A 26,387-nucleotide genomic window follows, 5' to 3' on the forward strand; every position below is an offset into this window, starting at 1 on the left:
GGAGATTGCATCTGAAGCACTTTAAAAGAAGCAAATTCTTGAAACCTTCCTTAGAGGATAAACTTACAACTTGCTTTGTGGGGGATTGGGCAGGAGGTTAGAAATAACTTGCAAGTTGATTTTCTGGAAGCTTTTGGCCAGAAATCATGTGGCACTCACAGAATAGCCTTCCTTCACGCTGCTTGGCATAAGTGCTTATCAAGAGGATTAGTTTTCATTTAAATGCAGATAGAATCTGATATCACTTATACCCCTAAGAGCTCTTCTGTCTAAATATTTTGTTGGGTACTCTCAATTTATTTTCTATTTCATTCCAATTTACAAATATTAGATTTCAAAATGATAATTCAGCTAGTTAATAAGGAGTATGTTTTAACAAATGAGAAGCTGAATCTATCAAATAATCTTGGACTTGTTAACTTCTTTCTGCAACCACTACCGCTCGCCCTGCTTTGACTCCCTCTAGTGTCTGAAATGTACTCCCCCAAAGTATGAATCAATCGTCTTACCTCATCCAAGTCCTGCCTACCTGTGACCTCATCAGTCTATTCAACTACTGCCAGACAAAGCTTTAACTTCAGAATTTCTGGAGCGCTCTGCTTGTCTGACTACTCCCCCTCGTTACACTGCACAAGGACTGAATGGGAATGGTGCAAGACAGAGATTCCCTCTGTTTTTTGCTGGTTGCTTTCAGACAGACAAATCGATTGCTTCCTATCTTTTCTCATAACAAGCTGGAATAATTAACTGGTGTTTTCACAGATACTGGATGTTTGAAGTTTCTTCTTTTTAACTGGTAAGTGTTTGTAGTTACATTCATAACAAGGATTACTATGGCTTATAACAACAGACTTTTTAAAATGATAAATGGTGTGAGTAAGGCTTTGCAATTTTGATTCTGATAGTCCCAAGCAATCAATAGAATTTCAGCACTAATATACCAAAGCAGAAGATTAACAATCATTACTTAATGAAAAAACAAGCAGGTTTGAAATCTGCATCATGAATAACATTAAAGATAGAAAATAACAAACCTAATTTTATCACCGATGGAACAATCGAGCTCTAGTAACCAAGTCCAATTTTCATCCAAAGATGCAAACATATTTATTATTTCATCTTTTAATCCTCAGCATTCTTTTCTCTTTATTGGTTACTACTTTCAAAACAAAACACTGGTTTGATGTATCTTTTAGGTTATTTCAACTTTAAAAAAAGATAAAACCTGTGAAAATCTCATTAGTCAGTAGTAAAGCATGCAGCCTTTCACATTCAGTCACATTTGAAACCTTGAAACACAAGGCAACAGTTTCTACTGTGTAGAAATGTGGATTTCACATCTCAGTGCCTATTATCAAATCTAATAGCAAGAAGTATCTTGAGAGGAAACATTAATGCACATATTCGTACTACAGTATCAACAACTCAACAGTAGAAAATTTAAACGCACGGAAAGCAGAATAATACCCCTTGATTCAATGCTACAGCAATAAATAAACTCTTCAGTTCAATATTTGTTTCAGTCAAAAGCAAGCTGGCAAAAATCCTTGCAGTGCTAATTGGATTTTAGTCATTGTGCTCTGAAGATTTAGCTCGAGTCACCTAGCGAGAGTAGTTCAGCTGTAAAGTTTCCTCTTCCATGATCAGTCAGAACGTGATAATTAGAAAGTCATGGCTACTTACATCTATTTAGAATACATTTATATAAATTTTGGAAGCCTAAACTGCTTATGGCATTACAGTGAACTCCTTAAAGTTCATTGATTTTACTTTCAGGCACACAAAATGGTAATAGAGGTCAAATGCTTTTCAAAGATTATTTCAGACAAATATTCTCAGTCTCTCACAATTAGTACTCAATACTTGTGGGCTATAGTGTTCAGAGAAGACATGGAGAAAATCACTTGATTATCTTGTGACTAAACTAAATCACAGAAAGGTTATCTGCAAGATGAACAGAAAGGGTTTAAGCATGTGCCTTTGCTTTATTGAACCACAACACCTCTTCCTTCTTCTGTACCCACCCACCTAAATTCACAGGCAGAAGAAAATCTCCAATCATTTAACATCCACAGCCTCAGGTTGTGTACTGCAACAAAGGCTTTATTATTGACTACAGGGTCCAAAACACAATTATAAATTACACCCAACTGAGTAAAAAAAAACTAGCAGCTGTACAAAGCAGCAACTTAAGCTTCCCTCTGATAAAAATGTATAAACGGATGAAATCTGCAGTGGCAGAGTAAACAGCACACAAAGTTACGCTAAAAGAAATAAATTACCCAGGAATTTTTTTTTCTTTTTTTGAAAAAAATATGAAAAGCTGCTGTAGTTTCTTTTGACAGAAGATTTTGTCCTAATTAAAGTAATTTTAAGCGAACACTAGCTGCAAGCATGTGATTTGAGGGTCCTACAGGCTTGCAACTTACAGTACCTATCACCACCAAGTGGGCAAAAGCTATACTGGATTAAATGCAGCTACTTGGTCAACCACAGAAAAGAAAATATGCAAGGAAAAAAACAAGAGAGTCTTTGACCTCATCTACGAACATGCTGTAAAGCCAGATTGTTTTGATTAGCTAAATCTGGAACAGATTTAGCATCTTGTAACTTTTTAGGCCATAACATTCCAATTAAAAAGGGTAGCATCCGATTTTGCACGCTTGAACTTCATTCTTACTTAGTTTGCGTTCAAACACAATGTTTGAATTTCAAGAGATCCTTTTTCAGCAAACTGTTTCAAATAAATTTGAGTGATGTAAACAAGATATGTGCTGGTCAAATCAAATACCTTCATGCTTTAAATTAAATTGGAATTCAATCCGGCATGCCATAGCAAAGACTGGGTGCATGGAGATTTTAATTAAAATTGTCTTCAAGAACATGTATCCATTGATACCATAAGTACTTACAAAGCAGTGTTTAAAAAATCTTTACTAAGATAATAATTTGAACATGATCAGTTAATGCCAGAGGAGCTATTACCTTAGAAAGCAGCATATTTAATAATGCATGACATGAATGGCAGACAAACACAAAAATATAATCACAGATTTAAGAGATCATTAGAGAAAATACATAAATGCAGATCACTCACACATTCCCAAGCTATCATTACAATTTTTGGATAGGCAGGCTTCAAATTTCAAAACTAGTGTAACCTTTTCATGGTGTAAACATAAGCTCTAAAGGAAGGTTAGCACTTGAAATAAAAAGGGAGGGAAAAGAAGCTACAGAGGAAGAATGCCACCATTTAATAGCTGGCATTTCTTTTACCAAGCAAGCATAGCATACTAACAAGCCTTTTGGAGAATCAGTGTAGATTAGTTAAACTCCTTTTCTTGAGGTATTTCATTTGGAGTACATTAAGGGGGAAAAACAAAAAGCTCCCCTGTACTTGAAGCACAAACCCAGCCCTTGTTCTCTCTTCTGATGTTTATAGGTATAAGATCCTTAGAAACCAAGCAAATAGTGCTGAGGACCTTAAGTGGCACATAGCTAGTGGCAAGAAACTGGAACTAGATCTATAAAAATAATGCTGAGTATGCATTTTTTCATGTGAAAATAAGATTTGTGTACTTTCATTCATAAATTTAATCAGTCCCTACTCTTAACAAAAATGTTTTCAAATGAAGCAGGCTAAGAAATCCAAAACCTGCAGCTATAATATTTGGAAATCAAAAATATTGATAACCCTATAGAATGTATCTAGCTGTAAATTGGTTCCACTCAGGATGAAAAAAGTTCTCTGGAATATTCTAAAATAATCCACGGAGTCAGCCAGCCAAAGGCACTTTGTGCTTACCAAACAAGAAACCAACACTACTGTTCAACTGCACAGTGATGGAAAGTGAAAAGATAACGTCCATTTTGTTTTTAGAAATGCTCGATTTAACACTGACTAATAAAATTAATGAAGCATCACAAGGTCTGTCCATAATTAACCTCTGTGCACACAATCAGTGCCAACGAGCAGTAATGAAATTAGTGCACTATTGTTTAAAAACAAGCACATTCTCTTCTGACAGAATCATTCCCCGGATTAAGGGACTCCAACAATAATACAGGCGAATCCTCCTAAATCTGAGTGTAATTTGAAGAAAAGAGCCTCTCTAGTTTTGAGGGGTAAACTGTCAGAGACTTCCACAGACATAGCTCTGTGAAAAAAAAATTAGTTTCTTCTGAGGTATCACTGCTAGGCAAGTGAAGATCTAAGCAAAGTATTAAGTAATACTTCATAGGAAAGGAAGTTGATATGACTGTAAAGACAGTTTTTTTGCAAATTAGAAATGCTGTAATTCAGATAAGACAGCCAAGATTGTCAAAAAAATTCATAGTTGCAAAGAAACCAACTGACAATTCAAATACATTGGAAATGAGAAGCTGTTTGGTATTTCCAAAAAGATGTTCAAATTCACTGGAAATGACATGCACAGAAAAATGAAGTAATATTGCACACCACTGGTGAACATTACAATAAAGCAAGCAGCACATCTCTAACAAATCAGGAAAGATAATCTTTTGCCAACAATGCAAGCTTTTGTTCGTTAAAGACGTGCAGACATTTTCTAATCACTGTGCACACAAAACATTTCAGTGAAACATCAAAAAATGTTTTCCCTTCCATTCAAGATATTACATTTGGATTCCTTGCAGTTTCTGTACAGACTGCATAATCAAGACTAAATTGACATCCCATAACTTTTTGTTCTGACATCTATTATCCCTGACAACAGTCACAGCACAAGATGTGCACTACTCTGCTGCATCTCAGGAAAGAAATGGATGGGTTCCTGTCTACAGCACATTAAGTCCAAACCATTTCAGAATGGAAAAAATCTGTGCCATGATTGCCAGTTTTTACAGGCTAATGCTACGATGCTGTTTGGCCTCATGGATCAAACTTTATTTTATTCATTTGAGTATTATTTAACATCTTGTACCACTTTGTATTAGGTGAACTACATCCTATTAACTATCTTAAGTGCCATTAATGATCGTGTATGCCATTAAGTTATTGAGCCTTTACAAAATATGTATACTGGTAGGCTGGAAGCTTTACAATAAGTTTTAGCTAAGACTTGCCTATTTGCAGCACAATATGGTTCTAAGCTAATAAAGGCCACATATTCCTAATTAGTATCCCTGATTATTTGCTTCTCTGAGGCAATAATTTCATTGTAGAGTTTAATCTTTCATGGAAGTGGTTTAGTTATAATGCAGTATCTGTATTCTTCCAATAAATGTACAGAAAGACAAGTGTTCTCACCCACATCACAGAATTATTTCCACTGTTGAGTGGTGTCCATATACAAAGCACAAAAAGCTGTCTATTGAGGTGGGAAGATGTATGGATTACAATGAAGAAACTTGTCACAGGGAAGAAGAATAGAGACAATTTAGGGGTAAAAAACTGATGTCCTTAAACAACTATTCTTGCCCTGTGGCATTGTGCTGAACACATTACTAATAGTAAGTGATATAACAAAACAAGTGCCTCGAGCAACTCAGCAGAAATGAAACAGGGAATTAAAAAGGGAATGCTCTCGGAAATCTTTAGATAAAGCACAACAAATGAAAAAGGATTACTGCTATGTCATTCATGACCGTGCATCTTTTGCATCCGTACTGGAGCGAATCGAGAGTGTAGTGTGCATTAATTATTTAAGCAAATTAGTTTCCTTTGTGCTTTGTTTTAATGTTTTGTTCTTTATTTGTTACATCCCTGTATAAAAAGGGACACTTTCGCTTGATGTCTCTGGACTAAACCGAATGCCTGCTTATTGGCTTACTCTGAAAGAAAATCTAAATAATCAAGATGACTGTTCTTTTGAATGAAACAAGAACTTCCTACATCCTTGTGCCTTTCAATTCTACTTGGCATTTGCCATTAGACTTCAGTAATAATTAACAGCTTTCCTTTTAAAAACAACTCACCCTGCACTGTCCACCTGGCATGACTTTTTAGGGACCAGGCAATACAGTCTGCACAAAGAGGGTTTATTTAATTTTGTACCACTGGCTAAGCTATTACAATTCAGCAGCAGTGAATAGTGAGCCACAGCTTCAGAGTAGGGCAGCAGGATTCCCCACGTCTATTTGGTTAGGATCACTGTAGCTTTTGATATGCAAAGCCTTGCTGTTATCAGCATTGACGTGAATGGCAAGGCAAGGGCAGTAAGCACATATAATTGGAGAAGCTAAGCTAAGGGGAGCTTTATGAAAATCACAACTGCTCCAACTAATTCGTAATCAGAAGCAGTGTCCACTTTCAAAGAATTGTTATACCTTTTGTCCTGCCACAATTTGGAGGGTAGCGAAGAAAAGAACTAAGTCCTATGGTACACAAAAACTTAATGAGTTTCAGTACTTTCACCAAAACAGACTGCTTTTTCCACTGGAACAACACTACTACTACAGTGGGGGCTTTGCATGCCAAACAAGGTTTAAAAACTAGTTTTCTAAAACCTTAAAAAATATATTAAAACCTTTAGATATTTGGTGTTTGCAGAATTGTAACTATACTGCGGTTAACTATATGTGGTCATCCTAGTGCACCACTCCTCACTGATTTCTCAGATGATTTTGGCATAATTTTAAAAGATCACCTCACCAAGTAACTTCAGCTGGCTTTGCATAAATGGATGTTAAGGTTGTCTCAAGACATCTCTAGAATGCATTAATTGTCATTTAAAGCCTTTCCTCACTTACCAAATAAATTGATTCTTCCTCCCCACCTCCCCCCCCACAGCTTAATATTGTTCTGCTCTGCAAAATAAAAAAAACACACACACAGCAGAAGATGCAACCTTACTATCTAAGAGCAGCGCAAATCTTGAAGCTATTATGAAATTACTAACAAACAAACAATAATTCGATGTAATCCCCTATTGAGACAATCTTTTTGTTGATTTATGAGAGCTCTGTTGGAAGGTGGAAAAGTCCAGCTATCAAGTTAATCCAAAATCTGTTTTTGAACGTTTTACAAATTTAATGATCAAATAAAGTAGCTTATTTCACCTCATTCAGCTGTGAAAATCCCTAAAACAGACCAATTAGAAATACCAGATTTACCTATACACTAACTACTTGGCCAAAGTACTTTGAAATCTTAATCTTAATCTACTTTCTAGATGCTGACATTCTTTAGGTTTTAGGCACAATTACGACTAACTTCTTGCTTTTTCAATACACAAAACCTGTGTGTTCTTAAAAAGTAATTTCAGTTATTCAAATGATATTGAAACTGCACTGAGAAAACTGAAGACAGGTTTACCTTCTAAATAAACAGAGTTGGACAAGATAAAAAAAATGGCCAAAACTCTGCAAAAGTATAATTTAGATCTGTTGTCATTTAGAGTGTCTTCTCCATAGGCAATGTTCCTCTAAATCATTATGTTTAAATATATTCAAAGCTGCTCCTGTGTGAGATTAACAGGAGTCAATATTCTGAAATGGTTCTGAATCTACCTTACAGCAGCCAGTGGCAATTCCAATGTGCCAGATTTACTGAGGCCAGTATGCCAGAAATTTGCATGCAGCCCGAGAAATGCAGCCAATGTGACTCGGCATTGCCCTGCAACAGAGGGGAGATGCACACTGGAAGCTGTGTCGTGAAACCACATCTAAACAGGTGACAGAATAGCAAAGCAGCAGATACAAAAACAGGATTAGCATTCCACTATCTCAACCTTTCACCAACCTCACTGTATAATTTTTCAATTCATGCATAAAGAGGCATTTCCCTTGTCTTATATAATCTGCAACAGAATGTTAATGTCAAAGTGTAGGTATTGTACACATACCAAGCATCAAACATGAATTATTTCTCATAGTTAAAATGCTGGAACCTTCTTTGGCTCAATCTGTGTTGCAAAGCTCAAGTTAAAATAAGAATTCCTCCCATTGCTGCTCGTCTAAAAGTCGACAAAAGTCATAGATCTGGTGCATACTGCTCCCTGAGTACAGACCATTATCAGTATAGTGGTTCTTGGTGCTGAGACATGAAAGACAAATTGAGCCAGTCCATCTCACTTTAAACTCAAGTATTATTTGCAACCTGAAGTCCGCTCAATTGAGGAAGTGGCGGTAGAACATGCTAAGTTTTCTCTCCACCAAGCCTTGCAGTTTGCTCAGAGTTGAAGAGCAGAGGAATGGGATTGCTGAGAATTACTAAATAATTCAACTGATGAGAGCACAGAAGCAATGGCCTGAAAAGCCACTTCTTGTGCAAGACAATTTTATTATTTTATTTCCAAAACATGACAGTAATTTATAATTCACCAAATATTAAAATGAAATTAAAGAATACTGAAAGATACACAAAGCTCCAAGCATCCATAGGAAACTAGAGTAGCTCATCTCAAACCCCTTATCAAAAGCATTAAGCTTAATTCTCCATACAAAAGTTGATGAACAGCTGTGTATGTTTTTGACATTGGTCTTTCCTCTAAAACGTAAGCATTACAGGAATTCAAGAATAGAATAAAATCAAATGCACAGGAAATATACATTTATTCTTTTGTATATCACCCATTTTCAAACCAAAAAAAAACTTGGAGGGTAGAAATGGGTGAGAGAAGAATAGAGAGCACAAGCCATGCATGTGTTGTACAGTTTTAATTACAAATGACTATAAAATGCACATTGCACATTTAGACAGATGTGACAAAGATTTTTACTCTTCATGTATATGAAGGAAGTAAGCAATAAAATCAATTCAATAATACAGACTTTGGATGGCACTTCTTAATTATAAGACAAAAATTACATTGAATGAAAGGAGAAAATTTAGGGAGGTTGCAAAATATTTAAAAATACTTTCAATTAAAAAGCATATTCCAACCATGATGACTAGACATCAGGGTTTCACACATCTCCAAATGAAAGCTATTGTTTTTGTTCCACTTAAGAGATTCAAATGCAAGTATGAAGGTGGACACTCCCAGAACAGTAATGAAGAGGGGTTAGAACTTCTGGGAGATGTTAAAGTAACACTCTATTTGTACTTTAGATGGATCTAAAAGATTCCATGGTACTGTTCTTTAAAAAAAAGGTGCAGTGGATTTATCTCAATATTATGGAAAATATTTATCAATGCACAAATCTCACCAAAAGAAAATTTCTAGCCATTGTCACACTGGTAATGAAAGTGCTTAGTCACACTTGCTGAGTGTAGTTACTTCCGCTTGGCAACTGTGGCTAAGCTGCAAAAGTACTTCGTTAGCAGTGAAGGTGCTTTGTTGTATCCTGATATCATCAAAGATGCTCTCCAAATGCGAGTCTTGATTTCTTGAAGTTCTTCAGTTTTAATGCCTCACTTTGACACAAGATCTCTACATAACATCAGACTGATCTTTCTGCCAGTGCTCCAGAATAGTCAGCTCTTACACAAAATTACCGGATAGCATATCAATACTTTTATATGAGGTAAGAAAAATTAGCATCAACTAATATTAAATGCAAAATGTATTTGAAGCAAATCTGATAAGAGGTTTTCCTGTAACCTTGTAAACTGCACAGAATGGGTGTATGAATGACACATTAAAAAGTACTAGCTAAAATGCTACAGAACGTTGTGGCTTTTTAAAAAAAGATCTTTTAAATCCCGTTCACCACATCCTGATTCTGAGTGCATGCCTGATGTGGTTTGTCATCTGAAGGTCTAGAGCTTTCGCACTTGGGATTACATCTAGTTACAGATAGGAGGTGGAGAACTCGACTGACCCTGACTGCACTAATGCCTCGTGTGATAAAGAATGGTCAACACTAAGATACCAAGTCTATGCTAATACTTTGGTGAAATACGAAAAGAATGCAGCGCTGTTGAGGCGTTTCGATACTGAAAATCAGGCTGCTCCTTTGCTTGCACGTAAAGAACCGCGTGGCACAAATTCAAGAGCAAGGGAGCTCTCCCCAATGGCCTGCCAGCATTTATCCTGTAATGAATTTCACAAGCAACACAGACATGTGGCTGTTGTTATTTGTAGCACAATGCTGCATAGAAATTGGCTTTTATTTCCCCTCCATTACAACAACAGCACTTCCTTTGCTGTAGAATGATTTTGATGAATGCTGGGGTGTGAAAGGTGCTAATATATTTTTTTAATTAGTCTTCACGATACCAGAAAGGGTTTCAGAAATTATACGAGTATAATATTGATGTTTTGGGGTAAAATGACTTTTTGTGTGTGAGAAGTGCTATTTTGCATCCCTAGTAAGACCACATTTGGTTGTTGAATGGCTTCTATGCACATTCTAATCACCCATTTCCTAACATGGATTTCAGTTGCAGTATTCTGTGCTGTTGGTTGGCCTGTATATCACTTCCAGCCCTCTGGAAGAGAGTCAAAATTGGCAATTTTATGCTCAGGCTCTTCAATTTTAGGCCAATATCATACAATACCACTGCAATGGCCCAGGCTAAAAGGAACTAGAGAAATGCAATGAAAGAGGACAATATAGATTTTCACAGATCCAACCACTATTATTAAGTGTAAAGAGTACAATTCTATATATTTCGGAGAAAAAAATCTATCATAATTTCAATTTTTGCTGCAGCAGGCACAGAATAATATTTGATTTTCTTAAAGGTCTTTCATTATTTTCTCTCACCAAGAAAGCAGCTTCCGTACTTTCAAGAAAAAAATCACTAAACAACAGCACTTACAAGCATCCATGTTGGACTCCAGTGCTATTTAGAAAATATCGGGGCAGGTGTTGTCAAGTATGAAAACATTTTCCCCTCAAACCTCTTGATTTTTTACTTCAACCCCTATTTTGTTAATCTACCATCACAGTATAAAAAATCTAAGAAAAAAAATCTGCCAAGTAATCGCCAAAAAGGTGATTTCTTGCTATGAGCAGCTGCCCACACTGAAGAATATTGGTAAGATAGATACATTCATTATGTAGTAGTCAGGTTGTTTCATTCAGCGGCTGACACTATCAGAATTGAATGCCAGGAGTAATTGATGCCTGAAGTACGGCTTTCAGCTTTAATTATGTCAGCTGAAACTCTATCAAAATTGTGTTTTCAGTCTGCAACCCATTGCCTTTTTGAATTCTGTTCACAGGTCCAAGTTTAGCAGAGGAATATTCTCTTGAAAATTCGCCAGCAACAGAGGAGAAATACCTGATGCAGTATTTTGTTTGAAAGCAAAATATTTCCAGGTTGGGGGTATAAGGAGCTGACAAAATTCCACTCATCTCCATCCTCAGTGACCAGGAATACAGATTTGCCTTAAAGGAACTGGAAGATTTCCAAAATAGAGGAAAAAATAAAACAAACATCATCCCTTAGGACACTGACCCTCTGAGGATTGTACATATGGTGCACAACTTGAGACCAACCATAGATTTGCAGTCCCTGAGCAACTGTACGATTAAAAACATCATTAGTTAAGGTTCAAAACGTGAATGGTTCTTTTGACGTAGACATAAGTTATTACCGTTCTCCATCATACTACAGAGAAGAGCTTTCCAAATGCACAGAAAAGCTAATTCAAGTCACATCTGTGGAAAACAACAAGAGATCTAAATGTGTCAGCTCTTTCGTATAAAGAGTAAAGTCAAAGGAAGCAAAGCACAACTTCGCCAGGAGTGGCTGAAAGAATGTTTCTTTAACCGAAGATAATTTTCTTCAAATGCTGATATAGCAATTGTAAATTTTTTTGGCATGTTCACTGAAAGATTGGGGACAAGTCAGGTGGTCTGGAATGTAAATCAGAATCGGCTGTGTAAACATCAAGACAAAAGAAAATAGCCACTGAACTGGAAGGAGTTAAATTGGAGCACCGTGCAGGAAGAAAGGAAATTCAACCTGGAAATGTTAAATCTATGTTCCAAGATTATTTTAGCAAGCACAAGATTTTCTGGGATGCACTAAATGTGGTAAGGTTGCTTTCCTTTAATGCTACCATGGATAAATGTAAGCAGTCAGACAACACTGCAACGCTGCGATAAAATTATGTTGACTGTGTTTTGTAGAGGCTGTGGTTATTTCACCTTGAAGTTTCAACTATGACAACATTCTGGATGCTGGAATGAATCACGATGAAGTAAATAATTTATCCTGGCATAAATAACATGTCAAAATTCAGTTAATTAAACAATTAACTAATTTAACAATTAACTTATTGACAATAAACAATTAACTAATTAACAATTTAGCAAATTGAACAGGCCATGTTCTCATCAGGTAGGAGGTACAGGAGCCTTAAGTCCCATATCACCAGGTTCAGGAACAGTTATTATCCCTCAACCATCAGGATCTTGAACCAATGGGGATAACCATTCAACTTCTCATGCCCCATTACTGAACTGTTCCCACAACCCCTAGATTCACTTTCAAGGGCTCTTTAACTCATGTTCTTAATATTAATTGCTTAATTATTTATTATTCTGTTTTGTATTTGCATAGTTTGTTGCCCTTTGCAGATTGGTTGTTTATGTCTTTGCTGAGTGTGTTTTTTGCATTGATTCTTTTGTTTCTTTGTATTTATTGTGAATGCCTGCAAGAAAATAAATCTCAGGGCAGTACATGGTGACATTTGCATACTTTGAACTTTGGAAAATGGTGTAAGGTGCTTTAATAATAGTGTCATTTCTGACTTGCTTAATGATTCTCTGAATCAGAAGATTGTATGTTTAAAATCAAATTGAGCACATTTTAGTCCATGGAAAGCATAGATGGGTGGGGAAGAAAGGCCTGTTCAGTGCTCTTTAACCTAATGATTCTGCTGAGGAAATATTACTTTCTTGAAGGTACAGTCTTTTTACCCCTCAAGGAAGAAATGGTGCAAACCTCATCCCAAGGGCCCGATGATCTGGTCGTTCTCCGATTGCTTTTTATGGGAGCTTGTTGTGTGCAAACTCATTGCTGAATTTTTTGTGTGACAATAAGTCATACAAAAGTAGTTAATTATCTTTGTGTTTTGGAATACTGTGAAGAGTTGCAAAAATGCAAGCTTTCTTTTCAAATTGCGATATACAGTACTTTACATCTAATGAAGCTGAATTCTATGCTGAGCTAATATTAATTGACTTGATAGAATGGCATTGTCATTCAACAGTTATGGATATCTTGTATGAACAAGTCTTATCTCAAATTTTCCTCAGTTTTACCAAGTACACACTCAGTTTTGAGAGCATTGCACAAAACAAACAATAAACCTAGATGACCAGGACACTGGGCCTCAGCGCGTTGAAAGGCAAGCTTGTCATAAAAACAACTGGGCAGCTATTTTTGGAAACCAACCCAAACTACAAAATGATTCAGAGCTTCATCTGCTGATCTGAAGAGGGGAGAGAATATTTTAGTTAGAAAACTTTAATTCCAAAGAACTGACTGTGTGCAGGTCCCTTTCTAATATTTTCAAAGCAAAATAAGTAAGTTTTTCTTCTGCAATAGCTAGCATTTTTAAAGGCTGTTAATTCAACACTGAGATCTGAACTTCTTATGTTATTGTTATGCAGCTTGGTTAATAATCAAAATTTATCTATTCTCTGCCTTTTAGGTTTTAAGACATTGAATACCCTGCCAATCAAAAATTTCCTTAAGCATGACCTGCACAACCTGGAGGTTGTTTGTGTGGGCTAGCATAGGATTATTTCTGGGACTGTTGACACAGTCAGTCACGGTGGGATCGTGTCCCTCAGTATGTCGGTGCGATCGAGGATTTGTGTACTGCAATGACAGAGGGCTGACATCCATACCAACTGGAATTCCTGCAGACTCCACAACACTTTTCCTACAGAACAATCAAATTAAAAATGCTGGGATTCCAAGAGAACTCCTGAACTTAGTCAAGGTGGAAACCATCTACTTGTACAGAAATAGTCTAGATGAATTTCCCACCAATATACCAAAATACATTAAGGAACTCCATTTGCAGGAAAACAATATAAGGGCAATCTCTTTGGATTCGCTTTCTAAAATACCTTATTTGGAAAGACTGCATTTAGATGATAATTCAGTATCTGCTGTAAGTATTGAAGAAGGCGCCTTTCGAGATAGTAAATATCTCAGATTAATTTTTTTGTCAAGGAATCACCTGAGCAGTATACCCATTGGACTCCCCAGCACTATTGAAGAGCTAAGACTGGATGACAATCGTATTGCTACTATATCAGAGGATGCCCTTAGACACCTCAAGGGCCTGAAGCGCCTGGTATTAGATGGGAACTTGCTGAGCAATCAAGGACTCCAAGGTAAAGTCTTCAACAACCTTGTGAACCTCACAGAATTATCGCTTGTGCGTAATGTTCTTACTTCTCCCCCAGTTCTACCCATTTCAAGCTTACAGAAGCTCCACCTTCAAGAAAATCATATCAATTTGATCCCCACCAATGCCTTTTCCTATCTCAGACAATTACACCGATTGGATTTGTCGAATAATAATTTAACCCACTTGCCTCAGGGAATCTTTGATAATCTGAATAACCTGACCCAGTTGTTGCTCCGTAACAACCCCTGGTATTGTGGCTGCAAAATGAGGTGGGTTCGAGACTGGCTTCGATCGCTTCCAACTGGGGTCAATGCCCGTGGACTAATGTGCCAATCACCTGAAAAGGTTAGAGGCATGGCTGTCAAGGATCTGGCTGTCACGATGTTTGGCTGTAGAGATATCACCTCAGAAACTGTCCTCAACCCCACACTGCGCACTCCCGCAACCTCAGCTGAGCTACCAGCCATTCAGGAACAATGGCCTTCGTTTGTGACAAAGCAGCCGAGTGGGAAGAAAACAGACCGTAATAATGACTACCGGCTCACAAACGTTCCTGGGAGCACAGCTGTCCAGCTCAGTGTGAAATCTGTGAGTGTAGATACAATTCACATTACCTGGAAGACATCCCTGCCTATGACAGCACTCAGGCTCAGCTGGCTTAAGATGGGACATAATCCTGCATTGGGATCTATTACTGAAACCATTGTCCATAATGAGAGGAGTGAATACTTGCTTACAGCTCTTGAACCAGAGTCATTCTATCGCATATGTATGGTTCCCATGGAAACTAGCAATGTGTATCTATTAGATGAGACCCCAGTCTGCACTGAAACAGAGACTGCATCTCTGAAGGCGCACAACCCTACCACCACCCTTAACCGGGAGCAGGAGAAGGAACTTTACAGAAACACAAGCCTGACTTTAGCAGGTATCATCGGGGGTGCAGTGGCAGTCGTGGCAATTGCTCTACTCGCACTGGTCTGTTGTTACTTGCGCAGAACTGGAACACCGTTCTCCAAAAACTGTGTGTATAACAGAGGACGGAGAAGGAAGGATGATGATTATGCAGAGGCTGGAACCAAGAAGGATAACTCAATTTTAGAAATTAGAGAAACTTCATTTCAGATGATTCCAATGAACAGTGAGCAAGCAGCAAAAGAAGAGTTTGTAATACACACTATATTTCCACCTAATGGGATGAGTTTGTACAAAAACAACCACAGTGAAAGTAGCAGTAGCAATAGAAGCTACAGGGACAGTGGAATACCAGATTCAGATCACTCACATTCTTGATAATTGCAGAACTGCTCATTGAACATAACTACAGAAATGGCTGTATTACTTGGAAACACTGGATTTGTGAATACTGTTGGAAACATGACTGCACATTTGCCATATAATTTATATTTAATGAACTTTGTATTAATAAAGTTGCAGAGTCCAGGTGATTATTGCTAAATTGTGCAGTACGGATACCTGACCACCAATTGTAATTCTATATTTTAGTAACTTCTAGTAATTTGTATTTTTTCTTTCATAATCTTAAAAGATTTAAGAGAATTTAAATTTCGTGTCTATTGATGGAAGATTGCTTGTCAGCTGTGAAGGTGGTTTTCTTACAAGTGCTGAACATTCAAAGACCTTTTTAAAGTGTATTTGAGAACATTGTAGTGTAAGCACAGGTCCTTTTACTAGCTACCAAGGGTAGGTGCCCTGCAGATGAATCGTACACTTGAAGACAACTTTAATTCAGGATTTAAGGGGAAACTATGTACGTTGTTCATGCCTGAGTATGTTGCACAGAAATAACTCAATACCAGAAATATGATAGTGGTTGTAACACATCATTCCAGCTTACGGTATACGTTATTTGCTATTACTTTTAGACTTGGAGTCACAAACAACTTTATTGCCACAAGAAAAGGTACTTTTTAAAAATAAAATTAAACCAAAGTGCATTGTTAGCCCTTTGGCCAGTCTTGTACGTGCCTTGACCAAATGTTAATTGTATTCAGCATTTTAAAATAAGGGGTACTTTTTTCTCTCTCTCTCTCCATACTTGTCAATGAAAAAAAAGTGGTCTTTCTGCAGAATAAAACTGAACAAAATTTAACTGCTGAGTTATTGGTCTGATGACATAAAGACTGCTTGCATTAAGTATTTTAAACTCTAGCTTTTCAAAGTGGCCTTTGGAGACAGAAGCATCTTCCACAAGGATTGCAACTAATCAGTACAAATCAAAATACTCAAATAATGATTCCTTACAAGATACTGCAGTAGCTCAGCACAGTGTGGTCCTACTCTAATAAAGAAACAGCATAAAATCATGACCTTTACTGCTAGTAAAACACTGATAATTAAACAATAATCCAGTGATTGTAAGAGAGTTATTTTGTTATATAAGGTTTTGCATCTGTCACAAATATCTGAAATTGAAATCTTGGCAAAAGAAAAGTTTCCTGGATCATATTATTACTCATATTTCTTCAGGGCCAGAAGGGGGATGTCTTTGTTCTCAAGGGAATACAACATACAAAATTAACCTTTGCTGCTAATCTTTGGGGAAAATTAAAGATGGCAAATACAATTTCGTTTTCAGAAAGAGTTCAAATATTATATTTTTCCAGGTAAAGAATCAATTTGCTTCAATTTCACATCTTAGAACATTAGAGGGTTGATGAATAAAATTTTAGTTGATCCAAGCATCAATAAACTAATCAGAACAAATCAAATCGATGATATAGTGAGGTCTCTATGCATGTAAAATGCTAACAGCATCCTACACCAGGATCAAGAAAGAGTTTTGAAATATAATTTCAGTCTTTAAGTTCTATCTTAGTGACTGTAGTAAAGACATTTTGATCTTGGTACATGAGGTACAGACTTGGTCCATGTGGGTCCAGGTGCAAAAAAGAAACAAATTTCTCAAAAATGGGCATTCATATTAATACAGCAATTAGTTGTGTCCTCAGGGAAACACAAACAGTTGACAACCAATAAATTCTGAATATGACTCACTCTTAGTAGGCAAACATGGTTGTCAATCCGGAGAGCTAATGGAGTAACAGATAAAAGTCCCAACTATACAAAATTACATACCACTAAATAGATAAGCATTTGGTGCCCTATTTTCAAACCTACACCTAAAGTTCTAGAATGATCAAAATATAATTTGTGGGGTAGGGTAACACCAGCTTGTCTTTTAAGACATTTTCAGTATTGTACAGCAAGCAAAAGAACTTTGCAGGATCCTTATAAAATAAATTTTGACACCAAGCCATATAAGAAGATAATAGAATGGGCAAGCATCCTATTTTTAAGAGGAGGTTCTATTAAGGGAATTCCAGAGCTTGCCAACAAAAATTGGGATGGATGGATTTCATGATGAGAGGAAGGGAGATATCTGATCATTGTTTACTTTCAAAGTAAGTCTTAAGGCAAGGTAAAAAGTTTCATATCTTATTTCTACCTGATTTTCCTGCTTGATTGCTTTACAGTTCCTTGCCACCCAAACCAGATCATATGCACAAGACTGAGATTCTGAGGTCTGTGGACTTCATTTATAACCCTGCAACCAGCACTGAATTACCTCAGATCAAATACAAATTCAGCTATCTTCCCAACTCTTGCTTTGCTCCACCCCCCACCATTTAATTTCATCACTAATTGGCCGACTGCGAACAACACTCGCTAGGATCTAGATAATTTTGAAGGAAGTGTTTTGGCCTCTCTGGATTTCTCTCAGCCATTTCCAATTATCAGGTTATAATTAGCTAGAATGGACATAATAAAGATTTATGATCTTTGAAAGTCATTGCCCCTCTGCTGGTGGTAATTTCCTCTTAGTCTCCAAAACCTCTCACATTATTCAATACTTGTAAATCACTCCTTAGCCTTCTCTGCTCAAGGGAGAGCAGCCTGAGCTTCACCAGTTCCTGATGGCATTTCATTCCTGCCATATCTCCAGTGTAGCTTTTCCAAGGATAGATCATCTTTCTAAAGCCTGCTGCACTCAGAATCGGATGCAAAACAGCTGTAGTATTACAACGTTAGATTCAGGCCTCTGCCTGCTGCTGTTGATACTTGTATTTCCATCTCATTTCCAACCCAAGCGTTTATGGTATTAATCAGCACAGCTACATATAAGGTACTTCAAGGACTGAAAATATCAAAATGCAGATTACTTAATTAGCTCCTTGAATACTCACGGTAATAAAACACAAACTGCTGACTACAAATTAGACTTGTATCCACTTGTACGGTGATCTAGAGGCTCATCATGATGCAGAAGATATGAAAAGAAAATGCTCAAAATACTTCCCAAAAGAAAGACTATTTCAAGGTTATTTTCGATTATGTTGGCAAGAATACAGGAACTTCAGATAAAAACTATTTCTTATTCACCAGTTCCTGTTTTCACAGTAAATTCAAGGCATATTTAAGCATGTGAACAAAACCAAGGTATGTACCACACAAGTTCCATCCCCTTAGCCAATTATATATCTTTTTGTATCAACCTTGAATTCATAGTGTTTGGTTTTACACAGGATTAAGTTGCTGACTTCATAAATCAGATTCAGTTTTTCATTTCTGCCAATTGTAATGAAGGCAAAATAAATGTTTGCCTACTTGGTCCAAGTACAGTCAATCTTTGGCAGTGTCTGAGTCTGTTAAATTGGACCCAAAAGAATGTGTGTGATTGAAATGAGATTATGATTATTTCTGATTTTAAAAAAACAATTTCATGATTCACCAGGTACACTTATCTTGCATGAAGAAGTACTTGAGAGAAATCTGACATTCTTGCATTATCTGGCACCACACAATAGATAATTCACTGGTACTACAAGCTATCTAAATACTAATACATGAAGCCATTTAGGAGCTTAAGCAATATCAAATACTTTATATTTAGTTATTAAATGGAGAACATTCACTCTCACTGGGACAAGATAGGGAAAATCAAATCTTCTCCAAGCTCATTTTTGAACTTAACAATAACCTTAATAATAATTGATGAATCATTGCTGCTATGATTACCACATTCAGATTTCAATTTGAAAAGAGCTTTGGAATATTTGGAAGAACAAGATGTCTTATTAAATGTCTCATTCCTTTCTCTGGGCTAAAAACAAAATTCAGTCCTGTCACAAAATCTGCCACAATACAAGTAATTAAAATCAAAGACATTTACCTACCCTGGCTGCTTTCTGAATTAATATATCATACCAAGCAGTTAGCAATTAAAAAAGCGACAAAACATGGGTCATTACCAAGTCATTTTAAACTCCTGTTGGAATTGCTAGGCTTAATTATTAAACCTGTTGTATCAGCAATAAGGCAGGTCTTCCAGTATTACATAAACCAGGTGTTTAATAAAACTTCATACTTTAATCTGACTAATAAAGTCAGAAATACCCTTTGGATGTAATAAATATACTTCAAAAGAAATCAATTTTGTTTATACATAAATAAAATAGGAGATAGCAGGTGGTAGGTGGGGTGCTGAGATAGTTGAAGCGAAGTAATTTTATCTGTCTGCACTTAGTGTTTTCACGCAGATACAGGCAATGTTCAGTTTACAGCTATCAAATTATTTCTCCTGGAGAAAAGATAAACTATGGACAAGCACCAGGTGCTCAAATGGGACCAAGTGCTGATAAAATGAATACAAACCATTGTTCGGATGGAAAGGTTAAAGACAGAATTGGAAAATTTCACACATACGATAAAAAATATTTTGTCCTTAAATTGTGCCACACTGGAAAATACTTCAATGAGAGACAGGAATGACCTTGGTTATAAACATATTCCTTTGATAACAGCTGGACAGATAGCTCAGCAGCACTGTAATACACAAGGCAAATAATAAAGCTCAATAAATAAAAATGCAAAAGGGATGTGACAATCTAATTTTGTCTGGAATATCATATTGGGTTTGAATTTGAAGCTTGTCTTTGTTAGGGACAAATGGCAAATTGGCATTGTATTTCTTAATATTTGATTGCCTGCAGGCAACATCACGGTCTTCGTCCAAACAGACCAAGTAACTAAATTCTAAATGCAAGGTAAAAATGATTGCCCTTCACATCAAGGCAGTCTTGATTGAGGGTGTTGTCAAAGAGTTGTACAAAACTGAAGTCAAAGGGAAAATTGCCTACCTCACACAAAGGAAGATATGTGCCTGATGACGATCCATCAACCCATCTCTAGAACATCACTGCAGGAATTGCACGCAATTGTTCCAAGCCCAATCACATTTAGCTGCTTCATCAGTGACCTTCCTCCCACAAGCTCAGAGTGGAAAAAAAGTGCTAATTATTCCACAGTTGCATCCCTGATATCTGGAACCAGGAGTCACAGTCTGGAACTAAAGGGGCAGGAATTCAGGACAGAAATGAGGAGAAATTTCTTCACCCAGAGAAGAGAGGATCTCTTGAAATTAAAAGCAGAAAATGTTGAAATATTCAGTAGGACAGGATGCATCTAACAAGAGAAACAGAGGTAATGTCTCAGGTAGAACCAGAATTTTTGCTCTCTTTCGCATAGATGCAGCCTGACCTACTTGAATCTTTTATCAAGAGGGTTCTGGAGGCACAGTAACCAAGAAAGAAATCAATAGATTTTTAAACACTAAGTTTCCATGTGATATGGTGCTTGCAAAAAGGTCATATTGAGGTAAAAGATCAACCATAATATTGTAATGTGTCAGAGCAGGCAAGAGGGACCAAATAACTTTTTTCCGCTTCAAGCTCTTAAACTCATCTGTTGTCATTATGTCCAATGAATCTTTTAAACTTACAAATACAAATTCAACAGGGTTTTGAACACCCTCTTTAAATGAACAGCTGAATAACATTCCCGAGCTAAATTTTGCCTACCAATTAATCCTGTTTACTCCAAATTTCCAATCAAAGAAAGATGCAACACAGAATACCATTCCCCTTCTTACACCTTTTCCCTTTTGTGCTAACTTATCTATGCTACAATATTCTCCATTGCTCTGCAACAGTTTTTCGTTGGTGCTCATCCAATTCCCTTTTGAAAGCCACTGTTGTATCTGTCTTAACCATCCTTAGCTCTGATGTGCAAATAATTAATTAGGAAAATTCCCTCATTTTCAAACCAAGAAATGTACTTATATTGAGAAAAGCTCAATGCATGCATTTTTGTTTACTATTTTGGACACAGAACACTGATCCTCTGGTTCACTTGCAAAGCCATTCCATTAACAATGGTTCAGGTACATTTCATGCCATGGGATCCGCCATTTTATCACAAGACCTGAAGAACTATGGGGATTTCAAACACTTTAATATTTAATAGGGGTAGCATCAGAGCAGCAATAACAAATAAAGGGCTGCTTTTAAAGCAAATACTTTCCTGACCTTGCAGTGGAATGCCTTAATTTTTGTAAAAGTATTTTATCTATTGATGAGTCTCTGTGAATCCAGGAGTGCACACTCAGGAATAAATCAACTCACATTTTAAACTTAAGTGCACGTTAACATTGATTGCTTCTTGTGAAAAGGGCCAGTAATTAGATTGCCAAGCTTATGTTTCAAAGTTATTCTCAACACTTGTGAAATGCTATTCATCTGCTGTGTCTTCCCAAGAGAAATTAAACTCACAGCCACTGTTCCTATAAAAACCAAGTGTGTTACAACAACACCAAGTACCCAATTGCTTTCTGATCCACTGGGCTGCATACATCATGAAAAACGACCATTTGCATTTAAACTAAAATGCTTTACCATCAAAATTTTAAAGCACAGCCAATAGAGCAGAGCAGGACTGGCATCCAATGAAATGCACATCAAATGCCATTAATTCATTAATTATTAATTTTCCTCCTCCTATCAGATATAAAGCAGGTCCAAGTCGGAATACAAATGCAAACTACTTACTCCTATATGTGATTCTGTATGGCATATCAGGTGAAGCAGCTGTTAAAATTGAACACAGAAGTTAAAAGCTGCTGTGTGTTAGTGCTGACCAGGCAGCAGAAATAAATAACAGGCTTTATCCTCACACATGTTAAAGCTACTGTCAGTAGTTACTCAAGCACAGCAAATTGTTTCACTGCAACAAAAGAGCAAGACCTCCCACCAAAGAAAACATCCTGAAGGCGGCACTTATAGTTAAAACACAACGAGCCTTGTGGCTAAACATTCAACAAGCATCTCTGACAATTCATGAAAACAAAATAATACCAAGGAATATCTGAAGACTCATACAGAATCACTAAATGACCCATTCAGTCTTAGGTCCCTGTACTAGTCTTTGCAAAGGTCATCCAGCCAACTCCTCTAATTGAATGTACGAGAGTACAGCACAGGAACAGGCCCTGCAGTCCACAATGTTGAGTCAATCTAATCAAATTAGTAATCAAATTGGCAACCTTGCTGATCACATCTACCTACACAACTGCCATATCTTTCCATTTTCCTCCCATTCACATCCCTATGTAAACATCTCTTAAAAGTCTCTAATGTTTTTGCCTCCATCAACACTCCAGGCACCCAGCACTCACTGTATGAAAGAAAATCTTGCCCCTCACATCTCCTTTAAAATTACCACCTCTCACCTTAAACGTTCTCTGGTATTATACATTTCAATCTTGGGAAAAGGATACTGTCTGTTTACTCTATCTTTGCCTCCCATAACTTTATAAACCTCTATCGGGTCTCCCCCTTGGTCTCGGCTGCTCCAGAGGAAACTTAAGTTTGTCCAGCCTCTCATTATAGCACATGTCCTCTATTGCCTTCTTCTGCACCCTCTAATACGCTCTTCTGCACCCTTTCCAAAGCGTGAACATCCCTCCTATGATGGGGCAACCAGAACTTCTAGACTTTTGAATTCAATGCCTCTATTAATAAGGGCAAGCATTACACATGCTTTCTTAAGCACTATATCAACCTGCGTCACCATTTTCAGGGAGCTATGAACTTGGTCTGCAAAATCCCTCTGCTCATCTACACTGCCAAGGCACTTCCCCTAACAGTGTACTGCCTCTTTACATTTGACCTGCCAAGGTGCAGCACTTCACACTCGTCCAGGGGAAACTCCATCTGCCATTTCTCTGCCCAGGTCTGCAACTGATCTATATCCAATGACATTCTTTTGCCAGTCTTCTGTGCTGTCCACACCACCACCAAGCTTTATTTCATCTGCAACCACATTTTCATCCAGGTCATTTATATACATCACAAACAACAGAGGTCTCAGTACAGATCCCAGTGGAACACCACTAGTGACAGACCTCCAGCTAGAATCAGTCCCACTGTCTTCTATGGGCAAGACGGTTGGCCAATTCACCATGAGCAACTTACAGATGAGCCTCCTATGAGAGACCTTGTCAAATGCCTTACTAAAATCCATGCAAACAACATCTACAGCTCTACTTTTATCAATCACTCTTGTCATCTCATCAAAAACCCCAATCAAGTCAGGAAGCCATGACCTGCCCCAGGGTGGCTCTCACTAATTAGGCCATGGGTTTCTAAATGCTCATAAATGCTATCCCTAATAATCCTCCCCAATAACTTCCCTACCACCTGAGTAATAGTCATTGGTGCCAATGTGCACCGCTGCCTCTGACTGCTCACTCTTCCCTTCAGAAAATTCTGCAGCCACCCAGAGACATCTGTGTCCCAGCACGTGGGAGGCAACACACTATCATGGCTTCTCTGTCATGGCCACAGAATCTCCTATCCATTCTCCTAACTATCGAGTCTTTGATCACTTAAGCTGCCCAACTTTACCCTGCCCCGCTGAGCCCACTTACAATTCTTTTTACTTACCCCTTACCCCTACTTTTTATTGGCTCAATTGTTCATTTCAAATGGCTCCTGTCCTGCAACAATGTCTCTCTCTCATTCACTACTTCAAATTATATTTAGCTCTTTGTAGATTCTGTTGTATTTCATTATTTTTCCTGTAAATGTCTTGTATTTTTTTATCTTTTTTATTAGTTTTTCAAAACATTTTACAAATTAAAAACCCCAAATCCCAATGAGCAACATTAAAACAGTGCAAAATTAAGCATACAATAACAATATGCTACAAAGGAAGAGAATTTAGCAAAAAAAAAGCACCTGAATGAAAGACAAGTAAGCTTAGCATCCTCCCCAAGCCCCACAACACAAGAAAAAACAACAGCAACTCCAGACCAACCACAACACAATATAGAGAGTATAAGTCAGGACAGCCAAACTCCCAGACTGTGAATACACTCAGCAACAGAGGGTAATAATGCCTTCTACCAGAAAAAAAAGGAGCTGAAAGCAAGGGACTGAAAAGAAAAAAAAACCCCAGTCAAGAGGAAGGTTATGAAAGTACTCGAGAAAAGGTCCCCAGACCTTATGGAACTTCAGATCCGAATTGAGAACTGAATAATGAATTTTTTCGAGGTCCAAATAGGCCATGATGTTGTTAAGCCATTGAGCATGAGTGGGCGGGGCAACATCTCTCCATCTGAGGAGGATCAAGCGTCTAGCCAGGAGAGAGGCAAAGGATAATATTCGGCATTTGGTCAGACCCAGACATAAATCTGTCTCGCCCCAAAAACCGAACAGAGCAATTAAGGGGTTTGGTTCTAGGTGCTCATTCAGAATACACGATAACGTAGTGAAGACATCTTTCCAGAATTTCTCCAAGCTAGGACAGAACCAGTACATATGGATGAGAGAGGCCTCGCCCCTCTTGCATTTATCACAGAGCGGACTAACGCTAGGGTAGAATTGAGATAGTTTAGATTTAGACAAATGGGCTCTATGAACAATCTTAAACTGTAAAAGGCAGTGGTGAGCACAAAGAGAGGTTGAGTTAACCGATTTGAGAACTGAATCCCAGCTCTCCTCAGATAAGGAGATATTCAAATCCTGCTCCCAGGCCATTTTGATTTTATCCATGGGGGCCCGTCGTAAGGCTGCTAGTTTATCTCGGATGATTGATATTAAGCCTTTACCTAGTGGATTCATGGAAAGAAATAGGTCCATAGTATTTTTCACAGGCATTTCGGGAAAGTTAGGAATTAAAGGAGCAGTAAAGTGTCGGATTTGGAGATATCTGAAAAAATGAGCATTGGGCAGATTGAACTTAACAGAGAGCTGCTGAAAAGAAGCGAAGCGATTATCAATGAAAAGATCTTCAAAATGTCTAATGCCCTTCCTATACCAAACCTGGAATGCTGAATCGTATGTAGTAGGTAAAAAAAAGGTGACTATGAGCAATAGGGCTGGAAACGGAAAACCCCTGGAAACCATAGCATTTCCTGATCTGAGCCCATATACGCAAAGTGTGTCTAACAAGAGGATTAGCTATTGATCTGGGCAGACTACTAGGGAGTGCAGAGCCAAGAAGTGCAGAGATAGATAATTCTTTAGTGGAGCTCAGCTCCATCGCCACCCAGTTAGGGCACTCGGGTTGGCCATGGAAGAAAGACTAGAAGGTAGCACAACGTATATTAGCTGCCCAATAATAGAAACGAAAGTTAGGAAAAGCCATGCCACCCTCTTTTTTAGATTTTTGGAGATGGATTTTATTAATTCTAGAGCGCTTATTCTGCCACAGATATGACAAAATAATAGAGTCTAAGGAATCAAAAAAAGATTTAGGAATAAAAATTGGGATAGATTGAAATAGGTATAAAAATTTGGGGAGAACATACATTTTAACAACATTAATACGACCTACCAAAGACATAGATAGAGGTGACCATTGTACCAGACTCTGTTTTATAGCATATGAAAGATTGGCAAAGTTTTCACGAAAGAGATCTTTAAGCTTCCTTGTGACTGTAATTCCAAGATAAGTAAATTGATTATGGACTACTTTAAAAGGGAGATCATGAAATGTTAGTTCTTGTGCTTCTTTATTAATTGGGAGAAGTTCACTCTTATGTAAATTAAGTTTATAGCCAGAGATCTGGCTAAACTGGTCAAGAAGTGAAAACATTAGAGGTAAGGATGTAGACGGATTTGAGAGAAAGAGTAATAAGTCATCAGCATAGAGAGAAACTTTATGCTCAACACCCCCTCTCCAAATCCCAGTCAATTCAGGGCAGTTTCGAAATGCGGATGTCTTGTATTTTTTGTACATTGTTTTTACTTGTATATGGCTTTTCATAGATAGTACTGTATTTCTTTATTTTTCCCT

The 26,387-nt window shown here is 37.4% G+C and overlaps 2 protein-coding genes across 5 annotated transcripts in view; one reads left to right on the forward strand and one right to left on the reverse strand.

The window, feature by feature from the left end:
* Positions 1-26,387, reverse strand: part of LOC132403001 (ADP-ribose glycohydrolase MACROD1-like) — a 1,163,451-nt gene that overhangs the window by 950,913 nt on the left and 186,151 nt on the right. The gene's annotated exons all lie outside the window — the stretch shown is intronic.
* flrt3 (fibronectin leucine rich transmembrane 3) lies at positions 601-16,450 on the forward strand. The gene is made up of 3 exons (XM_059986195.1): positions 601-796; positions 11,076-11,892; positions 13,518-16,450. Exon 3 carries the CDS (start codon positions 13,563-13,565, stop codon positions 15,519-15,521), a length of 1,959 nt encoding a protein of 652 aa, XP_059842178.1. The 5' UTR covers positions 601-796; positions 11,076-11,892; positions 13,518-13,562; the 3' UTR covers positions 15,522-16,450.

This window comes from Hypanus sabinus, chromosome 12 (assembly GCF_030144855.1).
Source record: "Hypanus sabinus isolate sHypSab1 chromosome 12, sHypSab1.hap1, whole genome shotgun sequence".
NCBI classification, from domain to species: domain Eukaryota; kingdom Metazoa; phylum Chordata; class Chondrichthyes; order Myliobatiformes; family Dasyatidae; genus Hypanus; species Hypanus sabinus.